Here is a 17,872-nt window from a genome sequence, read left to right as displayed (position 1 = left end):
TGGTATATGCAAGAGAAGCGGACGTATCGGCTCATGCTGGCACAGGCGGTGGGCAGCTTTTCCTTCTCCAGGGAAGCCTGGAGAACCTGTAGAGCAGTGCCCAGCAGATCTTAAGGGACAGTGACCAGTCATGGCAGGAGCACTTGGTCGCAGTGGGGTGGCCAGTGGCAGCCTCTACTGCTTCATCCATACACTCCAAGCTCTCTTCCAAGCTGGTTTCTGGTCCCGGAGGGTACAAGGGCCTTAAGGGCAGGACACTGCGCCTCAACCTGGACCAGCCCAGTCTCTGCTGCTATGTGCCAGCTATCAAACGATACTGGACCTACTGTGTGCTCCAGGAGGAAGTAGGCCTGGGCCAAAGCAGGGGTGGCCAGCCGGGGCCTCTGCTGCTATGTTCACACAGCCCCAGCTCCCTTCCTAGCCAGGGTCTCTCATGGAGGGAACAGGCATGTGAACAAACCTGATGACCTCGTGTGTGCAGGGAGGCGGGCTGGACCACAGTGGGCCCAGATTGAGTCCAGCTGTGTGCACCGGTGCCAAGAAGGGGCTGTGGTTCTGTGGGGGACAGACGGGGCTCCCTTGGCCCCAAGGGCAGAGAAACAGTCAATGACAACAGGAATTGCCACATCCCGGAAGATAACCACAGGGGTGGCCCGCAGGGCCTGGTCTGCTTGCTCAGGCCGCACACAGCGCCCGGCCGCCGCCACTGACCAGAAGATCCTCATAGCAAACCCACCTTAAAGTGCCCAGGGGCCCGTGGGACCATGATACTGCCTCGGGGACGTCACCCAGCAACAACTGCTCCTGCTAACATCCCCCTGCCCACCGCTCCCACAATGGACCCTAAGACACTGTGTACTCTGTTCTCCAGAAGCCTCTGCCTCTGCTTCCCCCAGAGGGACTTGCCACAGGGCCTTTGCACATGCACTCTGCCAGACACACTCCTCCCCCAGTCACACCCTTCTTGCCTCAGTCCAACGCCCTCTGGCCTTTGTCAGACTGCCCATCATGGCACTTCTCCCCACATCCTCCAGACCACGCCCACATCCACTGGCCTAGCCAAGCCTCAGCTGCATCAGAGGTCACAAATGACCCACAGATAGAATTGTCTCTCCACCTGGGGTGGCTGTGGGGCTGTGGGCTCCTCCCACACCCCTGGCCTTGACCACTCCTCAAGTGGGAGGGGGGGACCCTGAGGTAAGTGAGGGCACCGGCCCCTGCACTCCTTGCTTGTTTCCCCATCCACACAGACATCTGTGTACACATCCAAGTTTATTCTCGCTCTGCTGCGGGGCCAGGGTCATCGCACACTGTGCAGCTGGGGATAAGGAGAGGCTGGGATTCCTGACGACGCCGTGCAGGTCTGGGGTGTGGGTGACAATACAAGAGGGGGTGGTGATCAGCGTTGGGCCTAGTGCCTTCGGACGTCCTGTGGGCTGACCCGATGGTTAGAGTCTCCAGGCTCCCTCACATACTGCCCGGTATATGTCTGGAGTCAGGGGCCGGAAGGCTCGGGCCTGGTTGTCCAGCAGGTACAGGGGGTCAGCAACAATGCCCACGTTGAAGCCCTCGCGCACCAACCGCGACTTCACCAGTTTGAACGTGCTTGTGATCTCCAAGGCGTCCTGCAAGGGCAGGGACTGTAACCCCGACTGTGACTGTCCCGCCGAGACCTCCCACCCACCTACTCCAGCCACGGTGAGCTCACCTGAATACGAATGAAATGAGGGGCAGCGTAGGCGGGGAGCCAAGTGCGCACGTGCTGGTACAGCCTCTGCCCATCAAACGCCTGGCCGGGGGCCAGCTGCACGGCAGCCATGCCCACCTTGCCCTCACATCCTGTGGAGCACATGCATCCTCGGCGGACCCACCTCACAGTGCCCGCGACTGGCTCTCTCCCCTGGGTCCCAGCAGCCCCCCACCTGTAACAAAGCTCCGGCACCACCCACAAAGCAGTTGGGGGTTAGAATGAGGTGAACCCTCCGCACCTGGCACAGGCACACCGTAGACGTTCACCTCCTGCAGGAAGTCCACGAGTGACAGCACGCCCTCCACTTCCCGCGTGGACACGTTCTCACCCTTCCACCTGCGGGGTTGGAGGGGGTGCTGGGACCAGGGCCCAGGAAAGGAGGCCCCGCCCCTGACCAAGCCCCGCCTCCTGGCGACTAGGCCCCATCCCCTCTGGAATTCAGAAGTCCCGCCCCTGGAAAGAAGAGGCCCCGCCTCCTTCCACAAGCCCTGCCCCCTCCGGCATCTACAAGTCTCGCCCCTGGAAAGGAGAGGCTCCGCCTCCTGCCCACGAAGCTCCGCCCCCTCCAGAATCCAGAAGCCCCGCCCTGAGAAACCCCGCGGGACCGGAAGGTGTCCCCGAGGCGGTCGCGGAAGTAGAGGAAGCCTTCGTCGTCCAGGGCCAGCACGTCCCCGGTGTTGTAGTAAAGGTCGTTCGGGCGCCGCACGTTCTTCACCAACTTCCTTTCTGTGTGCTCCCGGGGCCCACGGTAGCCCAGGAAAGGTTGGTGACGCAGCACCTGGGTCAGCAGGAGCCCTGCCTCCCCTGGGGGGGTAGGAGTGGGAGTCCAGCATTAGCCGTGGACGAGGACATCAGGAGCCCACCAGGCCGCGGCCGGGACTCTGCCAGAGAAGAGACAGAGAGAGACCCAGAAACAGATCCAGAGACAGAAAATAAGAGGCAGAAGGAGAGGGAAGGTGGCGTCAGGGAGTCCATTAGAAATAGGGGGACCACCGCCGCGGAAAGGAGCCCGGAGGAGTCTCTGCAGGGAGTGTCGGGAAGGGAGAAGCTAGGGGGACGGATGAGTCTTCAGATGCTGCGAAGTCGACCTTGCGGAAGGACAGTTAAGGCTCGTACTGTGTGGCCCCACAGGGGCAGAAATAGAATCAGAGGGTGGAAATTGCAGGGAGGCAGCTGGGGTCAGTATAAAGAAGATCCTTCCAATCACCAGTTATCTGTCAGTGTGATGGGCTGTTCCAGGGGGTAGTCAGCAACTTTGCACGTGTGCACATAGGGGCTGGGTTCATTCACTCAACAAACTGACCGCTGGCCGTGGGCCAGACAATATGCTGGGGGTAGATATTAAATAATTGTATGTATAGCACAACACCTGCCACATAGTAAATGTTATCTAAGTGTTTAAAAAAAAAAAGAAAAGAAAAGAAATAGGGAAAGGCTAACAAGGATGGACGAGGGAGAGAGGCAAATGGTGGTGGGAAGAGAGAGATTCCGCCAGGACCTTGCAACGCCCCCTGAGAGAAGATCCTAGGAGAAGGTTCAGGACAAGAGACTGATGCCTGGGAGGATGTGACTTCCACAGAAAGCTCAAGAGAACAACTCAAATGGACAAGAGGTTGAGGCAGAAGAGCTGGGCAGAGCTGACAAGCTGAGAGGGAGAGGGCCCCGGACCGCTGTCAGACAGGCCTGGGACTCAGGGTCCAGGTGAGGACTGCAGACACCACCACTGGACATCAACCTCAAGGCTTTGGGTGGCTTGTTCCAGCCACGGAGGAGACCTAGGGTCTCCACCCTCCCCACACCCAGGGAAGGTCCCCCAGGCCCCATACCTGGCCTCGCAGGGATGCAGAGGCCCCAGTTGTCCCTCACAGGCTCCTCTGTCTCCATGTTGTACTGTACAAGCTCGAAGGGGGACAGCATCTGAGTGGAGGGTGGGGAGGTGTCAGCAGAGGTCCTGTGGGCTCAGCCTCAATCAGGGCCACTGTCACGCCCAACACACTCACTCGAAGGAAGCAGCTTGTCTTGCCCTGGGCCCCACAGCGCCCTGGATAGTTGACAAAGCCACCGTTGCCTTCCGTGGAACCGTAGACTTCCCAGATCCGAATGGGGCCAAAGCGCTGCTGGAAGGTCTCCCACACTTCTGCCCGGAGTCCACTGCCAATCGCCAGGCGGACTTTATGTGTTCGGTCCTCTGGCCGCTGCAGGGACATCCCAAGAAGGGTGAGGAGGTGCCCTCGGGTGTGCCCAGGAACCCTTACCCGGGAGGGCTATCTTGGGTCCTGACCTGAGCAGCTACCTGGGAGGTGATGGGGGGTCTTTACCTAGGTGATCTACCTGAGTTCTTACTTGAGCAGTTACCTGGAGAGTTACTTGCAGGGGTTACCTGCAGAGGTTACCTGGGAACCTTACCTGGAGAGATATCTAGGGGCGATGGGAGGCCTCATCTGGGGTCTTACCTAGGGGAAGCATCTGGGGTCTTACATAGGGGTAGTTACCTGAAGATTTTACCTGGGGGGGTGGGGTTAACTGGAGGCCTTACCAGGAGGGGTTACTTGGGGGCCTTTACCTGAAGGTAACCTGGGGAGTGACTTGAAGCTTTATCTTGGGGAGTTATCTGGGAGCCTTACTTGGGGGTAGTTACCAGGAACCTTTCCCTGAGGGGTGACCTAGAGACTATATTTGGAAGGATACCTGGAGATCTTGCTTAGAGACAGTTACCCAGGGTCCATACATCATCGATACACAGCTTGAGGCCAGCTCGCATCTAGTGAGTTTATCCTGAGCCACGCCCTGTTCTAGGCACTTTACGTGTTTAATTCTCACAATACCCCCTTGAGGTATTATTCCTGATTTCCCAAAGAGGACACTGAGGCTGAGAGACGTGAAGTCACCTGCCCGAGATAGCACCGCTGTTCATCAGAGCAGCCATGATTGGAAACCTTGTGTGGGACTCACTGTCCGTGCCTCTTGTCTGGGGTGTTTTATTGATACCTGAGGGACCTTGCTTGAGTCCTGGACTGAATCTACCTGAGATCTTTAGCTGGGGTGATTTCTGGGGTGTTCACCTTGGAGCCCTAATCTTAGCACCTCACCTGGGGAGCGTTGCACAGGTACCGCAGGACCTCGCCCACATACTGGATCACAGTCACGCCGTGCTGCCGACAGTCGTCCCAGAAGCAGGAGGCAGAGAACTTGGGAGCCAGGACACAGGTCACTCCTTGGAGGGAGGAGAGGAAAGGGTTTCAGATCATGCTTCCAAACCACTGTGAGAAGCTGCTTTGATCACCTGGCTGTGGCCCCTGAAACCCAAGATGACATCAGGCTCATCTCTGTGTTGCTGGCCCAGCCAGAACTATTCCCATGAGAAGAGCACAGCCGAGCCTGAGTTTGAATCCCGTCTCCAGTATGTGTGGAAAGCTCGGTGCCTGGTACAAAGTGAGCACTGCCGAATAAGGGCTGTGAGTAGGAATCACTCTTGATTGTGATAACTGTCTTAGGAATGTCTAGCTCGGCAAATGGATAGATGGATGAATGGGTAGGTGGATGGAAAGGTGGGTGGAAGGGTGGATGGGTGATGGGTGGGTGGGTTGGTGGATGGATATATGGATGTTCTGAAGGATGGACACATGGATTAATACATCTTAGGGGCCACTACATGCACTCCAGGAAATTGCTCCCTCCTTTTCTGATCCCCTCCTCTGCAGCTGGCTCTGTGGATGGTACTCTCCTTACCTCAACCCTAATCCTCAACAAAACCCCGAAAGCTAAATATCATCCCTGCACCCAAAGGGACGATGGCTCGCGTGCTTGGTGAGGTAGCAAGCATGTGTCTTCTTCGAGGCTGTATCTTGACAGAGGTGAAATAGAATGCCCTCTCTGTGAAAATGGATGCTGGGTCCTTGAAACCGATAGCTTTGTTAGCAACCCCTAGTGAAATGCCTGGATTCTGGAAAGGTCTTCAAGAGCTGCTAAAGCCAGGGGGCAGGTTGATAAGGATTTTTCCAATGAAAGCTTCCCAATTCTTCTTAGCCTAAGGTAGGATCCCAGTTTTGAGCAGCCTCCAACGTGACAAATTAGGAGGCACTTTGCACCCCACCAAGGTTCTTGACAAGAATAATTGGACTGAATCTGAAAACATCTCTAGAGGGAACATCTAGTCTACCAGGAAGTGTGGGAGGGAGAGGAGCAGAGACCAAGCAAGCAAGTACAATGAGAACAGTTTAACTGCAAAAAGGCAGTAAGACAATTGGGGAAATTTTTAACATGAAGTGCACATCAGATAATATCAAAGAGTTACTGTTAATTTTTTCAGGAGTGATGATCACTCTGGTTACAGTTTTTTAAGGCCTTACCTGTTAGAGATACATACTGCAATATTTACCAACAAAAAGATAGTGTCTAGGATTTGCTCCAAAATAATCCAGAAAGAAGGAAGGGAGTACATATGAAATAAAATTGGCAACATGTTAACAATTGTTGAGGCTGGGTGAGGATATGGGAAGCATCATCAAACTGACTGCTCTGCTTTAGTGTATGTTTGAAATTGTCCATGATTTTAAATATTTTTAAATAAAATATGAGTAAAAAGACAAGTGGGAATAAGGGGGAGGCGATAAACGAAACACAGAAGAGCAGAATGCTGATGGTGGCTGAAGCTGGGTGGTGAGTACTTGACGATACATGTAGAGAATTTTAGAAATTTTTATATTTCAAAATTTTCCATGTTAAAATTTCAGGGAAAAAACAACAACAACAAAAAAAACAGACCAGCGCAGTCTGTTGACAGAATTCATGGTCAGGTGTCTAGGGAGACGACAACCGGATGGAATGTTTGGTGAGTGTTCCCTCACTGGCTCCGCCTGTGACGATGATAGATATGAGTGACCAACACTCACATCAGCTCTTTCACCTCCCGACTACAGCACAGCCATTAAGGACTGTCTGGGTGTCCAGCCCTCTGTCCAGGTAGCCCTGGGGCTCACTGTCCCTTGTCGAAGGTAAGAACCTGGGGTGCTGGGTAACCTATGGGGCCTTGACATCAAGTCTGGCAGTCCTGTGGATTGGGGGGTGGTCCTCAGCGAAGGGCTTACCAAGCTCCAGGCAGCTAAGGACCCCAAGGACCAGCCCCATCGTGTGGTACAGAGGCAAGACCGTGTAGACCACGTCATCAGCTCTGACCCCACACAGGGTCAGCATCCCACTTATCTGCAGCACCCGCTCGTACGTGAGGATGGCTGGCTTCGGGAGCCCTGGGGGAAGAAGCAATGGGAAGAGTGGGGTGGTGCACAGACAGCACTAGAGGGACCCGCACACAGGAGTGGGTCTCCAGGATCAGGTCTGCACAGTCAGGGGTCTGAGGCTCTCGAAAGGTGGTCAAGTATGGGACCTGTGGGCGGGTTTAGGGAGGACACGTTGGACTGGAGTTCAGAGGCTGAATTCCAAAGTTCAGGGTTTCAGTGGCTCTTTACTGGGCAGAGGCAGGATTCTGGCACTGACCATTCAAATAACACTGGGGGTCAGATTTCGGCCAGGTGTCAAAATCAAAGGGCAGGGTGGGTTTCAGAGGTCAAGTTTGAGGCACAGGTCAGGCTTGGAGTCATGTCAGCAGAAGGGTTCAGAGGTTGGGCTAGGACTGCTGGGCGCCCTCACCGGTGGTCCCCGAGGTGTAGATGAACAGGGCTGGGCTTCTCAGCTTGATCTCAGCTCGAAGGTCAGCGGGCACGGGGTCTGAGGGTGCCGCATCAAGGGCAGCCCCCAGAGCCCTCACCCCCGGCGTGGGGGAGGAGTGGCTGAGGTAGAAGCAGCGGATGTTCTCTGCCTGCAGCTTGGGAAGGACCTCCTCCAGGTTCTCGCGGAGGCCTGTGGGAATGGGTCAGAGGAGGAATTTAGAGGAGGCCCACCTTTGAGGTGGGGGGGGACCCGAGATGTGGGAGAGGAGCCCACTGCCAGCCATGGAGGAAGCAGCCAGCAGAGAAGAGCATCTGCCTTATCTGTAAAGAACCCCGTAATTGTATTGGGGGGCAAAAAAAGTTGAAATAGCCATGTTGAAGAAAACACAAAGCAAAGCCCTGGTGCCCTCAGAATTACTTCCCAGCAACTAAGTTTTGGCCCTAATTGCCTGGGGGTGGGTGAGGGGCGCGGACCTCTTGCCCAGCCCCCACCAGGACCCTCTGAACAGCAATCCTCCACGTCTGTCTCCTGCCCCTGTCCCCACCACATCCGACCTCCGCTGGTCTCTGAGGTCCTCACCTGGGTCCACCACCAGCACCCGAGCCCCAGAGCTCAGCACCGAGTGCACCAGGGGCGCCCCCCGGCCGTGTGGATTAATCCAGGCCACCGGACAGCCCAGCTTGGCCAGCCCGAGCCACAGGCCCAGGGCAGGAATGGTCTGCGAGGGCAGCACGAGGAGGGCGGTGGGCTCCTGAGCGCGGGGTCCCGTGGCGTCGCCCAGCTCGGCCTTCATGACCCATGCCGCCCGGCAGGCCCTGGCGTCCAGCTCCCCGAAGGTGACCGAGCGGCTCCCCGGCCCCGTCCACACCAAGATCGCTCTCCCTGGCTGCGCTCGCACCCGCCGCTCGAAGGAATCTACGAAGGTGTCAGGTGGCTGCCGGCTCAAGCGCGCCCGGATGTTCAGGCCCAGGCGAAGAAACTTGAAGATGTAGGCCAGGTCTGCAGGCAGCCAGCGCAGCCCTGGGGGCGGGTGCGTGGGCAGCAGAGCCAGCGTGAGGGTCGCGGCCGCCAGGCTCAGCCAGTGGGGCATCCAGGGCCCGAGCCAGGGCCACGCCAGCACAGCCAGGACCAGCAGCCCACAGCAGGCAGAGTCTCCCAGGAGCCAGCGCAGAGCCAGGGCCACTGCTGCAGGCCACGAGGACTGCCCCAGGCCTCGCAGCAGCAACAGCAGCAACAGCAAGAAGGCCAGTCGTCCCCAGATGCCCATTGTACCTGCTCCTGCCTCAGGGACACGTCCAGGAATGCCCACCTCTTGCCCGGGCTGATAACCCGTCAGCCCCACCCCCTGGCGGTGACCCAGAGGCTGCTGGCCATGGCGGTGGTTCCAGGACTCTGCCTCCAGCCCTTCTTAACCCCACTGTTTGTTTCACTCTGCCTGGTCTTCCGCGTGCCTCTGTCCCCCACGCTGTGCCCCAGGCACTTGGGAAATAGGCAGAAATCCCTCTCTCAGGAAACTGAACTTCCAGCCATGCCAAATGCAAATTCAGCAGGATAGCAGGGCAGCTCTGGTTGTAAGCACTGCCTTCCCATCTGCAAACCTCACCAGGAAGTTCTCCTGTGGCAACTACTTAATCTGAATCTTCCGGGAGATGGGGCCTGGCTGGAATGAGCCCCCAGCCTCCTGCCAGGTACACAGCAGGTGCTCAGTAAGCCCTTGAACACCTGCAGTGCCCGAATTCAAACCCAGCTCTGACCCCCAACCCATGTGGTCCACTCTGACTCTCTGCCTTACCCTTGTCATCAGTGGGGACCATGCTCAGGGTTCAGGAGGCTGAACTCTGCCTGGAATGTGGGTCTGGCAGTCTATGCACGGTTGGACCAGGAAAGCTTTAGCCCCCCTCCTCCGGGAGGCAGTCACAGTGGGTAGCGCAGAGAAGCGTTGCCATTGGCCTAGGATCACAGCAAGCTGGGCTACTGGAGCACCCTACAGGCCACACCCCCCTCACCGGCTCCAGATACTTTGGACCGGGGTGCCCAGGCCACGTGCCGACAGTGTGATGGGGCACGCGGACACTAGCCTCGAACTGACACTGGTTGGCCATCTTCCGCAGCCCAGTGGGCAGCCCAAGGGTCCCGGCTGCCGCTTTCTGCCCTGCCCCCACCCCAGCCCTGCCTGGCACTTCCGGCCTTGCCGGCCAGGATAGCTATCCTGGGGCTCGGACCCCCTAGTGGCAGCCTGGCCCCAAAGGCCCCCTGGACCCCCAAAAGTGCGGTGCTCAACCGGAGGAGAAGTCTGAAGGCTAGCGATTCTGTCTGGAAGATATGGGGGGAGGGGCCTCGAAATCTTTATCTTGGGCGGCAGCAGCTGGGATTGTGGCTGCGAATTTCCCACACGTGGCCTCCCTCTCCGAGACCCGCCTGTACCCCTCCCCACAGGACCGAGGGCTCTGGGAGAGTCAAGCGCCAGTCATACGTGCACCCCACTCCCACCCAGAGAACAGAGACACGAGATGGCAAAGCGGATCATCCGCTCGCAGCCCAAAGGAGCCCAGGGAGCAGCAGGGATGCTGCCAGGGACAGGGGCACTGAGGCCCAACACCCACAGTCGGTCTGTGAGGAAGAGGAACACACGGGTCCGGGAGCACATGCTTCCAGCTTTCGGCCCCACGGCCCACAGTCCTTTATTACAGAGCAGGGGTCCCAAGACCAGGCCTCAGTCCATGATGGGCCCACCTGAGACGCCCCAGGCGCCAGATGAGGGAGGATTAGCTCGGGTCGGGGAGCTGGGGACATTTCCCGGCTTGACACAGGGGCAGGGGAGCAGACCCCACCCCACTCATGGGAGGGGAGAGGCGTGAACCAGAGTCGGAGCCATGAATCCTGGGCCCTGCACCATGGTTGAGCCCTAGTTCAGGTTGGAGATGATCCAGTTCTCAGAGGTGGTCGGGTCCCTGACCATCCCCAGCCAGCCCCCACCCGGAGGGCCGAGTATGTAGGAGGAGAGGAATAAGGCGGGCTGGGCTGGAGAGAAGGGTGGAAGCAGGAGAAGGGCCTGATCTCAGGAGAAAGCGTGGGCTGGTGGCGGGAACGTGGTCAAGTGGCCGCGGCAGGCGTGACAGCGGGTGGGGCTTGACCGATCCCTCGGTGGGCGTGGCCAGGCCCCATGCCCGGATCAGGGCGCAGGGTGCGCGGCCAGGTGGCGCTCCAGCAGCGCGCGGTGCGAGAAGACCTTGCCGCAGGCGGGGCACGGCGCGCGCTCCGGCCGGTGGGTGCGCATGTGCACGTTGAGCGAGCTCTTCTGCGTGAAGCGCTTGGCGCAGACGGCGCACTGGAAGGCGCGCACGCCCGTGTGCGTGACCATGTGCTTGAGCAGGTAGTCGCGCAGCGAGAAGGATCGCCAGCACACGGCGCACTGGTGGGGCTTCTCGCCTGCGGGCGACAGGGCGGGCAGCAAACTCAGGTCAGGTGGGGAAGGGCCCCGGGGCGCCTTTGCCGGCAGGGACTCCCCTCCCCAACCGGACCAGCCATCCATCCGGAATCCCCCCGCCCGGCAGCGACGCCCCTCTCCCCGACCCTTAGGGTCATACCGGGATGTCACTGCCTGTCTGTGACCCACAACTCCAACAGGTAGCCTCCCAGCGGGGAACCCCGCAGGTCTGGGACATCGTTGCCCACCGAGGCTGACCACTCAGGTCTACCCCCACCTCCAGGGACCTTCCCGCCCCCAAACCGCACCGTGCCTGGCACAGGGCCGCGGGCTACCCCTCCCCCATCCCTGCCACGCTCACAGAGCGTTCTGGACTGTCTGGTCGCTGGCCACCATTCTGGGGACAGTCTAGCAAGGCCCAGCACCCTTACACTGGGAAAGACCCCGGCATACCTACCCCCTCCCTTCTGGCTGCTATCATGTTACAGGGGTGACAGAGTAGGCTGCCCCCCTCCCCCTGAATCAGACAGGGGGAGACAGGCTGTGTTTGACCCCTAGGGTCATCAAGTATTAACAAAAAGCCTATCTCCAACGATCAAGGGGCTCAGAGACCCAGCCCGGCTCACCCGAGTGGATGAACATGTGCTTGGTGTAGTTCTTCCGGGAGCTGAACGTCTTGTGGCAGTGACTGCACTCATAGGCGGGCGGCTCAGCACCCGGGGCGCGCGCAGGGGTGGTCGACGGGGCTGCGCTGGGAGCGGCCGGTGGGGCCGGGGCCTCCCCTAGAGGCGCGCTGGGAGCTGCGTCCGGCTGGAGCGCTGGGTAGAAGGCGGGTGGGGGCGCAGGGGCCGGCGCCGAGGGCGCGGGAGGGGGTTGCGCTGGCGGCCCGGGAGCGCCCAGATGAAAGGGGAAAAGCGCGACGGGCGGCCCGGGGGTCTTCACGCCAGGTGGGCGGGGTCCGGATAGGACACAGTCGGGCGGGGCAGGGGTCTCGGCGGGACAGCCTTCAGGGGCGGTTTGATCTCCGTCTTGCCAAGCGGAGACGTAGCTGTCGGGGAACACGTCCTCGGCAGCCGAAGTCCCCCGGAGGAAGTCCCGCCCGGCGCCGCCGTAATCGGAGAGGCCGGCGGGCGCAGGCGGCTCCTCGCGCGCGCCGTCCGCGGCCGCAGGTAGGAAGCCGGCGGCGCAGTCGGGGAAAGAAGGGGGCGCCTGGCCCTCACCCGGGCCGCCGCCTTCGCCATCCTCGCCGTCGGTCTCCTCATCGGTCTCGTCGTCGTCGTCGTCCGCGCCGTCGTCTGGCGCAGCGGTCAGGGCAGGGTCGGCATCCGATCCCTCCGCCTTGGCAGGCGCGGGGGGCGCGGGCAGCTGCAGGCGCGCGGGCTGGCGCTGCTTGCGTGTGTGCGCGGCACCGGGGTGGCCCGGGGGGCGCGCGGCCAGCAAGTGGCGCAGGCGGTGGCGCAGCTGCGCGGGCGCGAGCGGCGGGGGCACGGGCGTGGGCAGGGGCGCGGGCGCGGGGGGGGCCGGGGCAGGGGCGCGGGCGCGGGCTATGATTTGCGTGCATTCGTCTATGACCGTCTGGATGCGCAGCACCGACGCGGCCGTGAGCACCTGCAGCGCTTCACCCTGCGCCACCACGAGCGAGCCGCTGTAGAGGAACTCGACGAGCTGGCGCACCGTCTGCGCGGGCACCACAGGCGGCACGCGGATCTCAGAGTGGCCGAGCAGCAATTTGTCCTGGAAGAAGGGCGAGCCGGCGGCCAACACGCAGCGGTGTGCACGCAGTGAAGCCTCGCGGATGCGCACAGTCACGTCACAGAAGTGCCCACCCAGCCGCTGCCCGTTGAGGGTCTCAAGCAGGGATCGGGAGAAGTTCTGCAGGTGAATGTGGTGCACCGCCTCCGCTGCCGCCATCTGCACCGGACCAGCGGGTGTGGGCAAGAGGAAGTCAGCCAGGGACCCACCTCTGCCCCAGCGTTCCCATCCCTTCAGCGGGACAGGGCCCAAGGGTGAACCACACCCCCAGGCTTCAGGAACCCCAACCTTCTCCAATGCCCCTGGCCCCTCGAAGTCCTGGTTCCCAACACAGCAGGACTCCCTGCCCCCACCCCAGGACTTCTGCAGCCCCCTCTACCTCTGAAGCCCCCAGCACACCGCTGTGAGAGGGCTGGGGATACCAAAGGTTTGCTGCCCTCCGGTCTTGCTTACTGCCAGCGTGGGGAGCTCCAGGGCTCGCTTCCCCTATTTTGCCCCACCCACCCTTCCCGGAACTCTGGTATCCATAGCCTTCCCCACATCCTCCTCTGACAGGACACCCTGTGGAGGAGAGGGCGGGGACCCCTATCTAGAACAGGCTTCCACGTCTCACCCACTCCCCACCCTGCTGGCTGCGACTCCCACCATGAGTGGCTTCTTTTTGATCTCCCTTGATACAGCCCCCAACCTTGGAACATCCAAGGCCCTGTGCAGACCGAGGTCTGCTGCCTCAGAACCTGGCTACTTTAACTAGTGTATATGGAAGTCTTCGCAGGGGTGTGGCTGGCATGAACTGCCTCCGGGGCTAAGCGATTCGGGGTGTGCATAGTCACACAGAGTTGAGACTAGATTGGGCATTAGCCTAGCAGGTGCCCTGCGGGAGGAAAATACATGGTCTCTGGCCCGCTCCAGCACAGCGAGCGGGAGACGCCTCCTGCAGCCTCATGCTTCCTGGAATCTTGATTGGGCCTGTGGGGCGCAGGGTGTGGGTAAGGCATAGAGAGGGGGCTTGTGGACTGTGCAGGGGTGTGTGATTGCTTGGGTGCAGGTGGAGCGGCAGAGGCCTCAGGATCAGCATGGCTGAGCAATATGGACACTTCTTGTTAAACTGTGGCCTCGAAATCCCAGCACTGCCCAGCCTCAGGCACTGGAAAGGGAAAGGGGTACCACCCCCCTGGGAACAATGGGAATCTGAGAAGCTCAGCTACTTCACCAACAAACAGGCAACATGCTTGCTTGGCCTCAGTTTCCCCTCTATCTTAGATACCTGGCTCACCCCACACCCAGGCCACACACACCTCCAGTCTAGGGGAGAAGCATCAGTCAGGACAAAAGACACACCCTGAGACCCACCCACTCTGCACCAGCCTGGCTCAGGTGAGGCCTCTCTTAACTCCTCGGGGTCTACTTCGGTCTCAGACTCACCCCCTCGGGCGCCTTAAGCCCAAACAGCCTTTCCTTTGCTGGGGCCATTCACGATCCATATCTGACCCCTCAGACCACTCTGCACACCTCCACTGCCCCAGTAACCTCCTCGCGTCCCCCCACCTCCCGGTCTATTCCCGACGCGACAGCCAGAGGGAGCCTGTTCAGACCTAACAGTTCGGGACCCTCCTTAGCTCAGAGCTCTCCAGTCAATTCCTCAAACAGGCCAACTCCGCACGTACCGTTACCTCTGCCACAAGCACCCTTCACCGTCTTTTTTCACCCAGCACCTAAAGGATTTCAAATCCGTGCCCGGGCAACGGGGGCAGAAACCTGCGCCTCAATCCGTAGGGACTGAACCCTTCCTCTTCCGATCCACCCCCGCCGTGCTCCCCAGCAGGCTCCAACTATAGTGCAGGTGCAGCAGAGCCTCTGGGCGCCTCGGAACAAAGGCCCACCTTGAGACGCCGCACCCAGGCGTCCTCGCCACCACGCTTTTGCCCCCGCCATGCACTTTGCTCCGAGCACCCTCTCCCGTTCTCTGCGCCATTGCCCGCGCCTCACCCTGAGTCCAGCACCCCCTTCTCTGATCTGCCCCGGCTGCGCCCGCCCCAGCCCTAGCCGAGTAGGTTTCCCGCCTCCGCGCTCTTGCCCGCGAAGTGCCCCCGTCCTGCAGCGCCCCCTCACGTCTGCGGCGCGCGCTCCAAGCCTAGCGCGGGCGCCCCTCCCCTGGCACGCCCCGGCCTCCCCGCCGGCCCTGCGGCAGGGGGATGCCCGCCTGACCCCACCTCCGGCTCCTCCTCAGGCACCAGGCCGGGCGGTGGCCGCCTCCAGCTCACCACTTTCAAGGCCGCACTTCCGGGCCGCAACGCCGGCGGAACCAAAGTCCGCCGCTGCAGCGGCGCGGCGAACTACTAGGTCAGAGCAAGTTTCCGGTGTCTCCATGGAGACTAGTCGCCGCTGCAAGGTCGCACTTCCGACCAAAGTCACAGGGGCTGGGACAACCAGGCAGTGTCGCCCTAGAGACGGGGCGGGGGCGGAACCTGTGCTGTCAATCTGTGGACCGCACCCACTCGCCTGTGCTGCGGGGCGGAAGAAGGTGAGAGGGAAAGAGGGTGGGAGGGCGGTCGGCTCCGAAGACCCCGGCGGGTCCCGGCAGGTTTAAACCCCACTGCACCCCAGCCTTCCACCCATATGGATGGAGCAGCAGTAGGGCTCGCCCCTGGTGCGGGACTCCAGCCCGAGTGGGGCCTGGGGGCTGCAAGTGGGATGTGGGAGCGGACGCCAACTCGGGCCGGCCCTGAGCCTGGATCCCAGGTAGAAGATGGAGGCAGCCAGACTCGATGCCCCTACACCAGGCCCACCTGCCCCAGGGCGAGTAGTGTTCACTTAGTGCCCGCTGCATGCCACACTCTGGGCCGAAGCTGAGAAAAGAAGGGGAGTGGGGTGTGTGTGTGTGTGTGTGTGTGTGTGTGTGAGCTGGGTCCTACGTCTGCCAGGAGGGTGGTGAACAGCCAGACTTCAAAGCCCAGAAGACACTTTAGGGGACAGAATCTGTGGGAAGAGCTGTCTGGGCAGAGGAACAGCCGTGATCCTCAAGGGCCTTGAGGTGGGGCTGGTTGTCCAGGACATCCGTGAACCAGGCCCACTAGATGGTGAGGCTGCAGTGGTGGGCTGGCTGGGCCTTGTTCCCTACTCATGGGGGCTGAAGGAAGGCGGGGAGTCGGGGGGGAGCGGTGCCTAGACCTCAGTGGACCCCATGCTTTCTGCAGCAGGTGTGGATTCCAGAGTGGAGGGGCTGACTTCTCTGCTGCCAGTATGAGGACAAGGTCAGCATGCCAGCCTCCTGCCTCAGGCAGCTGCTGAGCGAGCAGCTGTGTTGTAGACGTGTTCTAGATGTGTTGTAGACGTGTTCCAGGCAGGGAAGGGAGGGGATGTGCCAGGTGGGAAGCATTCCATGGCCCATGCCCCGAGGAACATTAAATCCCAGTCCCGTGGCCTCATTGTCCTCATTGTCGCTGTTCAGAATCTAAGTCCTTCACGATGGCCTGCCCGGCTCACTGGGTCTTCTTCCATCGAACCTCCTCTACCCAGTTCCTATCACTGTTCATTCCTCTCTGGCTTCACAGGCCCCTTGCTGTGCCCACCTCGACCTGTGAGGCTAGGGGTTCATCTGTGCCCTTCACCTTGACAGACAACTATTGCCACTACGACCCAAACGGGAGGACAGTGGACCTAGTGGGGCAGCACACATAAGAGGTCCCGAAGGCAGCAGTGGCGGCTCAGACCTCAGCAGGGGAGGCCAGGTGCGGGCAGAGTCAGGGTAGGAAGGAGAGGACACGGGCGGCTTCAGAAACGTTCTCAGCAGATGAGGGTGCGATGGAGGACCTGGCCCTGAAGGAGTGTGAGAGACAAGAGGAAACACCCAAGCCCCGACCCCCCTCAGGCTGCAAAGGAGATGGGAGCAGTGGCCTCCAGCGATACAAGCCTTCAGAAAATGTCTTTTTTTTTTTTTTTTTGCGGTACGCGGGCCTCTCACTGTCGCGGCCTCTCCCGTCGCGGAGCACAGGCTCTGGATGCGCAGGCTCAGCGGCCACAGCTCACGGGTCCAGCCGCTCTGTGGCACGCGGGACCCTCCCAGACCGGGGCACGAAACCGCACCCCCTGCATCAGCAGGCGGACTCCCAACCACTGCACCACCAGGGAGGCCCAGAAAATGTCTATTTTGCTTTTCTCTCCAAAGACCTTGGCCTGTGATTGTGGGAGCATCTCGAAGAATAAATAGTGTGGCTGAGGACGCAGGTTTAAGATGCCAGGGGTGGGCCCATGTGGCCTGCCAATATGGCAAGCTCCCGACCAGGTCTGAGAGTCTTGGAGGCGGTGGGGATGAGAAGGCCACACTGAAGGGAAGAAGCCGAGAGCTCAGGGCAATCACAGACACATGAAAGGAGCAGAGGAAATTGAGCTCCCACATGACTGGGCCTCCTGAGCGGGGAGGCAGGCCCCCACCCCCAGCCACCCAACACACACACACACAGAGTTTTCGTTTTATTTATTTGCTTATTTTTTGGCCGCACTGCACAGCTTGAGGGATCCCAGTTCCCCGACCTGGGATCAAACACGTGCCCCACCCCCCGCAACTGAGAGCATGGAATCCTCACCACAGGACGGCCAGGGAAGCCCCTACAGTTTATATCAGCAGTCAGGAGGCTCAGCCCCTCCTCCCAGCTCAACCAGGGTCCCCAGCCTCTCTCCAACCTCCTGCCGTGCCAGCCACTGTCCACGGAGGAAGCCCAGTGTTCAGGTCTCCAAGCCCAGCCCTATCCTAGTGGGTCTGGACTGTGCCAGGTGTGGGATGCAGGGCCCAAGACTCAGGCACACACCTCAGTCTGCCAGGAGCTTCCCTCGGCCAGCCCGCGGTTAGACACCAAGGGCGTCCCCAGGAAACAGGGTGGAGACCGAGGGAGGTCCCTGGCAAGGCAGGTACCAGCAGTGGAGGGTTTAGCCCTCCAGACGTGCTGAGAGGAAATGGAGAGCCCTTTGGGCTGGGGGAGGGGCAGTGGCAGGATCCCTAATACACCAGAAAGGCCCTAGAAGGAAAGAAACATCCAGATAGACATCAAGGACTGTCACTGAGGGGGTAGAGGTGGCGGGGGGAATAATTGCTACTTCAATTTGTTTTTATATTTGAAAGACAACGAACCTCCTACTAGCCCTGTGGCCTGAGGAAACTGTGGGGAGGAGGAGACCTAAACTGAAATAACAATCTTAACTGCACAACTACTGATGTTGCTTCTCCAGGGTCCCTGCACCTAGGTCAAGTACCGGGCCCTTGGATTAATTTTCAAAAG

At 60.2% G+C, this 17,872-nt stretch overlaps 2 protein-coding genes across 7 annotated transcripts; both read right to left on the bottom strand.

The window, feature by feature from the left end:
- Nucleotides 1-1,253: 1,253 nt before the first annotated feature.
- On the bottom strand, nt 1,254-8,863 carry SLC27A5 (solute carrier family 27 member 5). Of its 3 annotated transcripts, XM_067721148.1 has the most exons (10): nt 7,997-8,741; nt 7,397-7,606; nt 6,838-6,996; nt 4,840-4,964; nt 3,751-3,945; nt 3,577-3,667; nt 2,356-2,554; nt 1,989-2,086; nt 1,709-1,839; nt 1,254-1,625 (listed from the first exon to the last, which is right to left on the bottom strand). In XM_067721148.1, exons 1-10 carry the CDS (start codon nt 8,682-8,684, stop codon nt 1,449-1,451), a joined length of 2,073 nt encoding a protein of 690 aa, XP_067577249.1. In that variant the 5' UTR covers nt 8,685-8,741; the 3' UTR covers nt 1,254-1,448. The 3 variants fall into 3 exon arrangements, with proteins under 3 accessions (XP_067577249.1, XP_067577245.1, XP_067577248.1); XM_067721144.1 differs by lacking the exon at nt 1,709-1,839 and having other exon boundaries at nt 7,997-8,863; XM_067721147.1 differs by lacking the exons at nt 6,838-6,996; nt 7,397-7,606 and having other exon boundaries at nt 7,997-8,743.
- Nucleotides 8,864-10,066: 1,203 nt separating this feature from the next.
- On the bottom strand, nt 10,067-14,957 carry ZBTB45 (zinc finger and BTB domain containing 45). Of its 4 annotated transcripts, none has more exons than XM_067721157.1 (3): nt 14,810-14,957; nt 11,471-12,755; nt 10,067-10,846 (listed from the first exon to the last, which is right to left on the bottom strand). In XM_067721157.1, the coding sequence occupies exons 2-3, from the start codon at nt 12,753-12,755 to the stop codon at nt 10,590-10,592; spliced, it is 1,542 nt and encodes a 513-aa protein (XP_067577258.1). In that variant the 5' UTR covers nt 14,810-14,957; the 3' UTR covers nt 10,067-10,589. The 4 variants fall into 4 exon arrangements, with proteins under 4 accessions (XP_067577258.1, XP_067577261.1, XP_067577259.1 ...); XM_067721160.1 differs by having other exon boundaries at nt 14,861-14,925; XM_067721158.1 differs by lacking the exon at nt 14,810-14,957 and adding an exon at nt 14,264-14,670.
- Between the last annotated feature and the right edge of the window lie 2,915 nt (nt 14,958-17,872).

Source organism: Pseudorca crassidens, chromosome 20, assembly GCF_039906515.1.
Source record: "Pseudorca crassidens isolate mPseCra1 chromosome 20, mPseCra1.hap1, whole genome shotgun sequence".
Taxonomy (NCBI): Eukaryota; Metazoa; Chordata; class Mammalia; order Artiodactyla; family Delphinidae; genus Pseudorca; species Pseudorca crassidens.
This window is presented reverse-complemented; position numbering and strand designations above follow the sequence as displayed.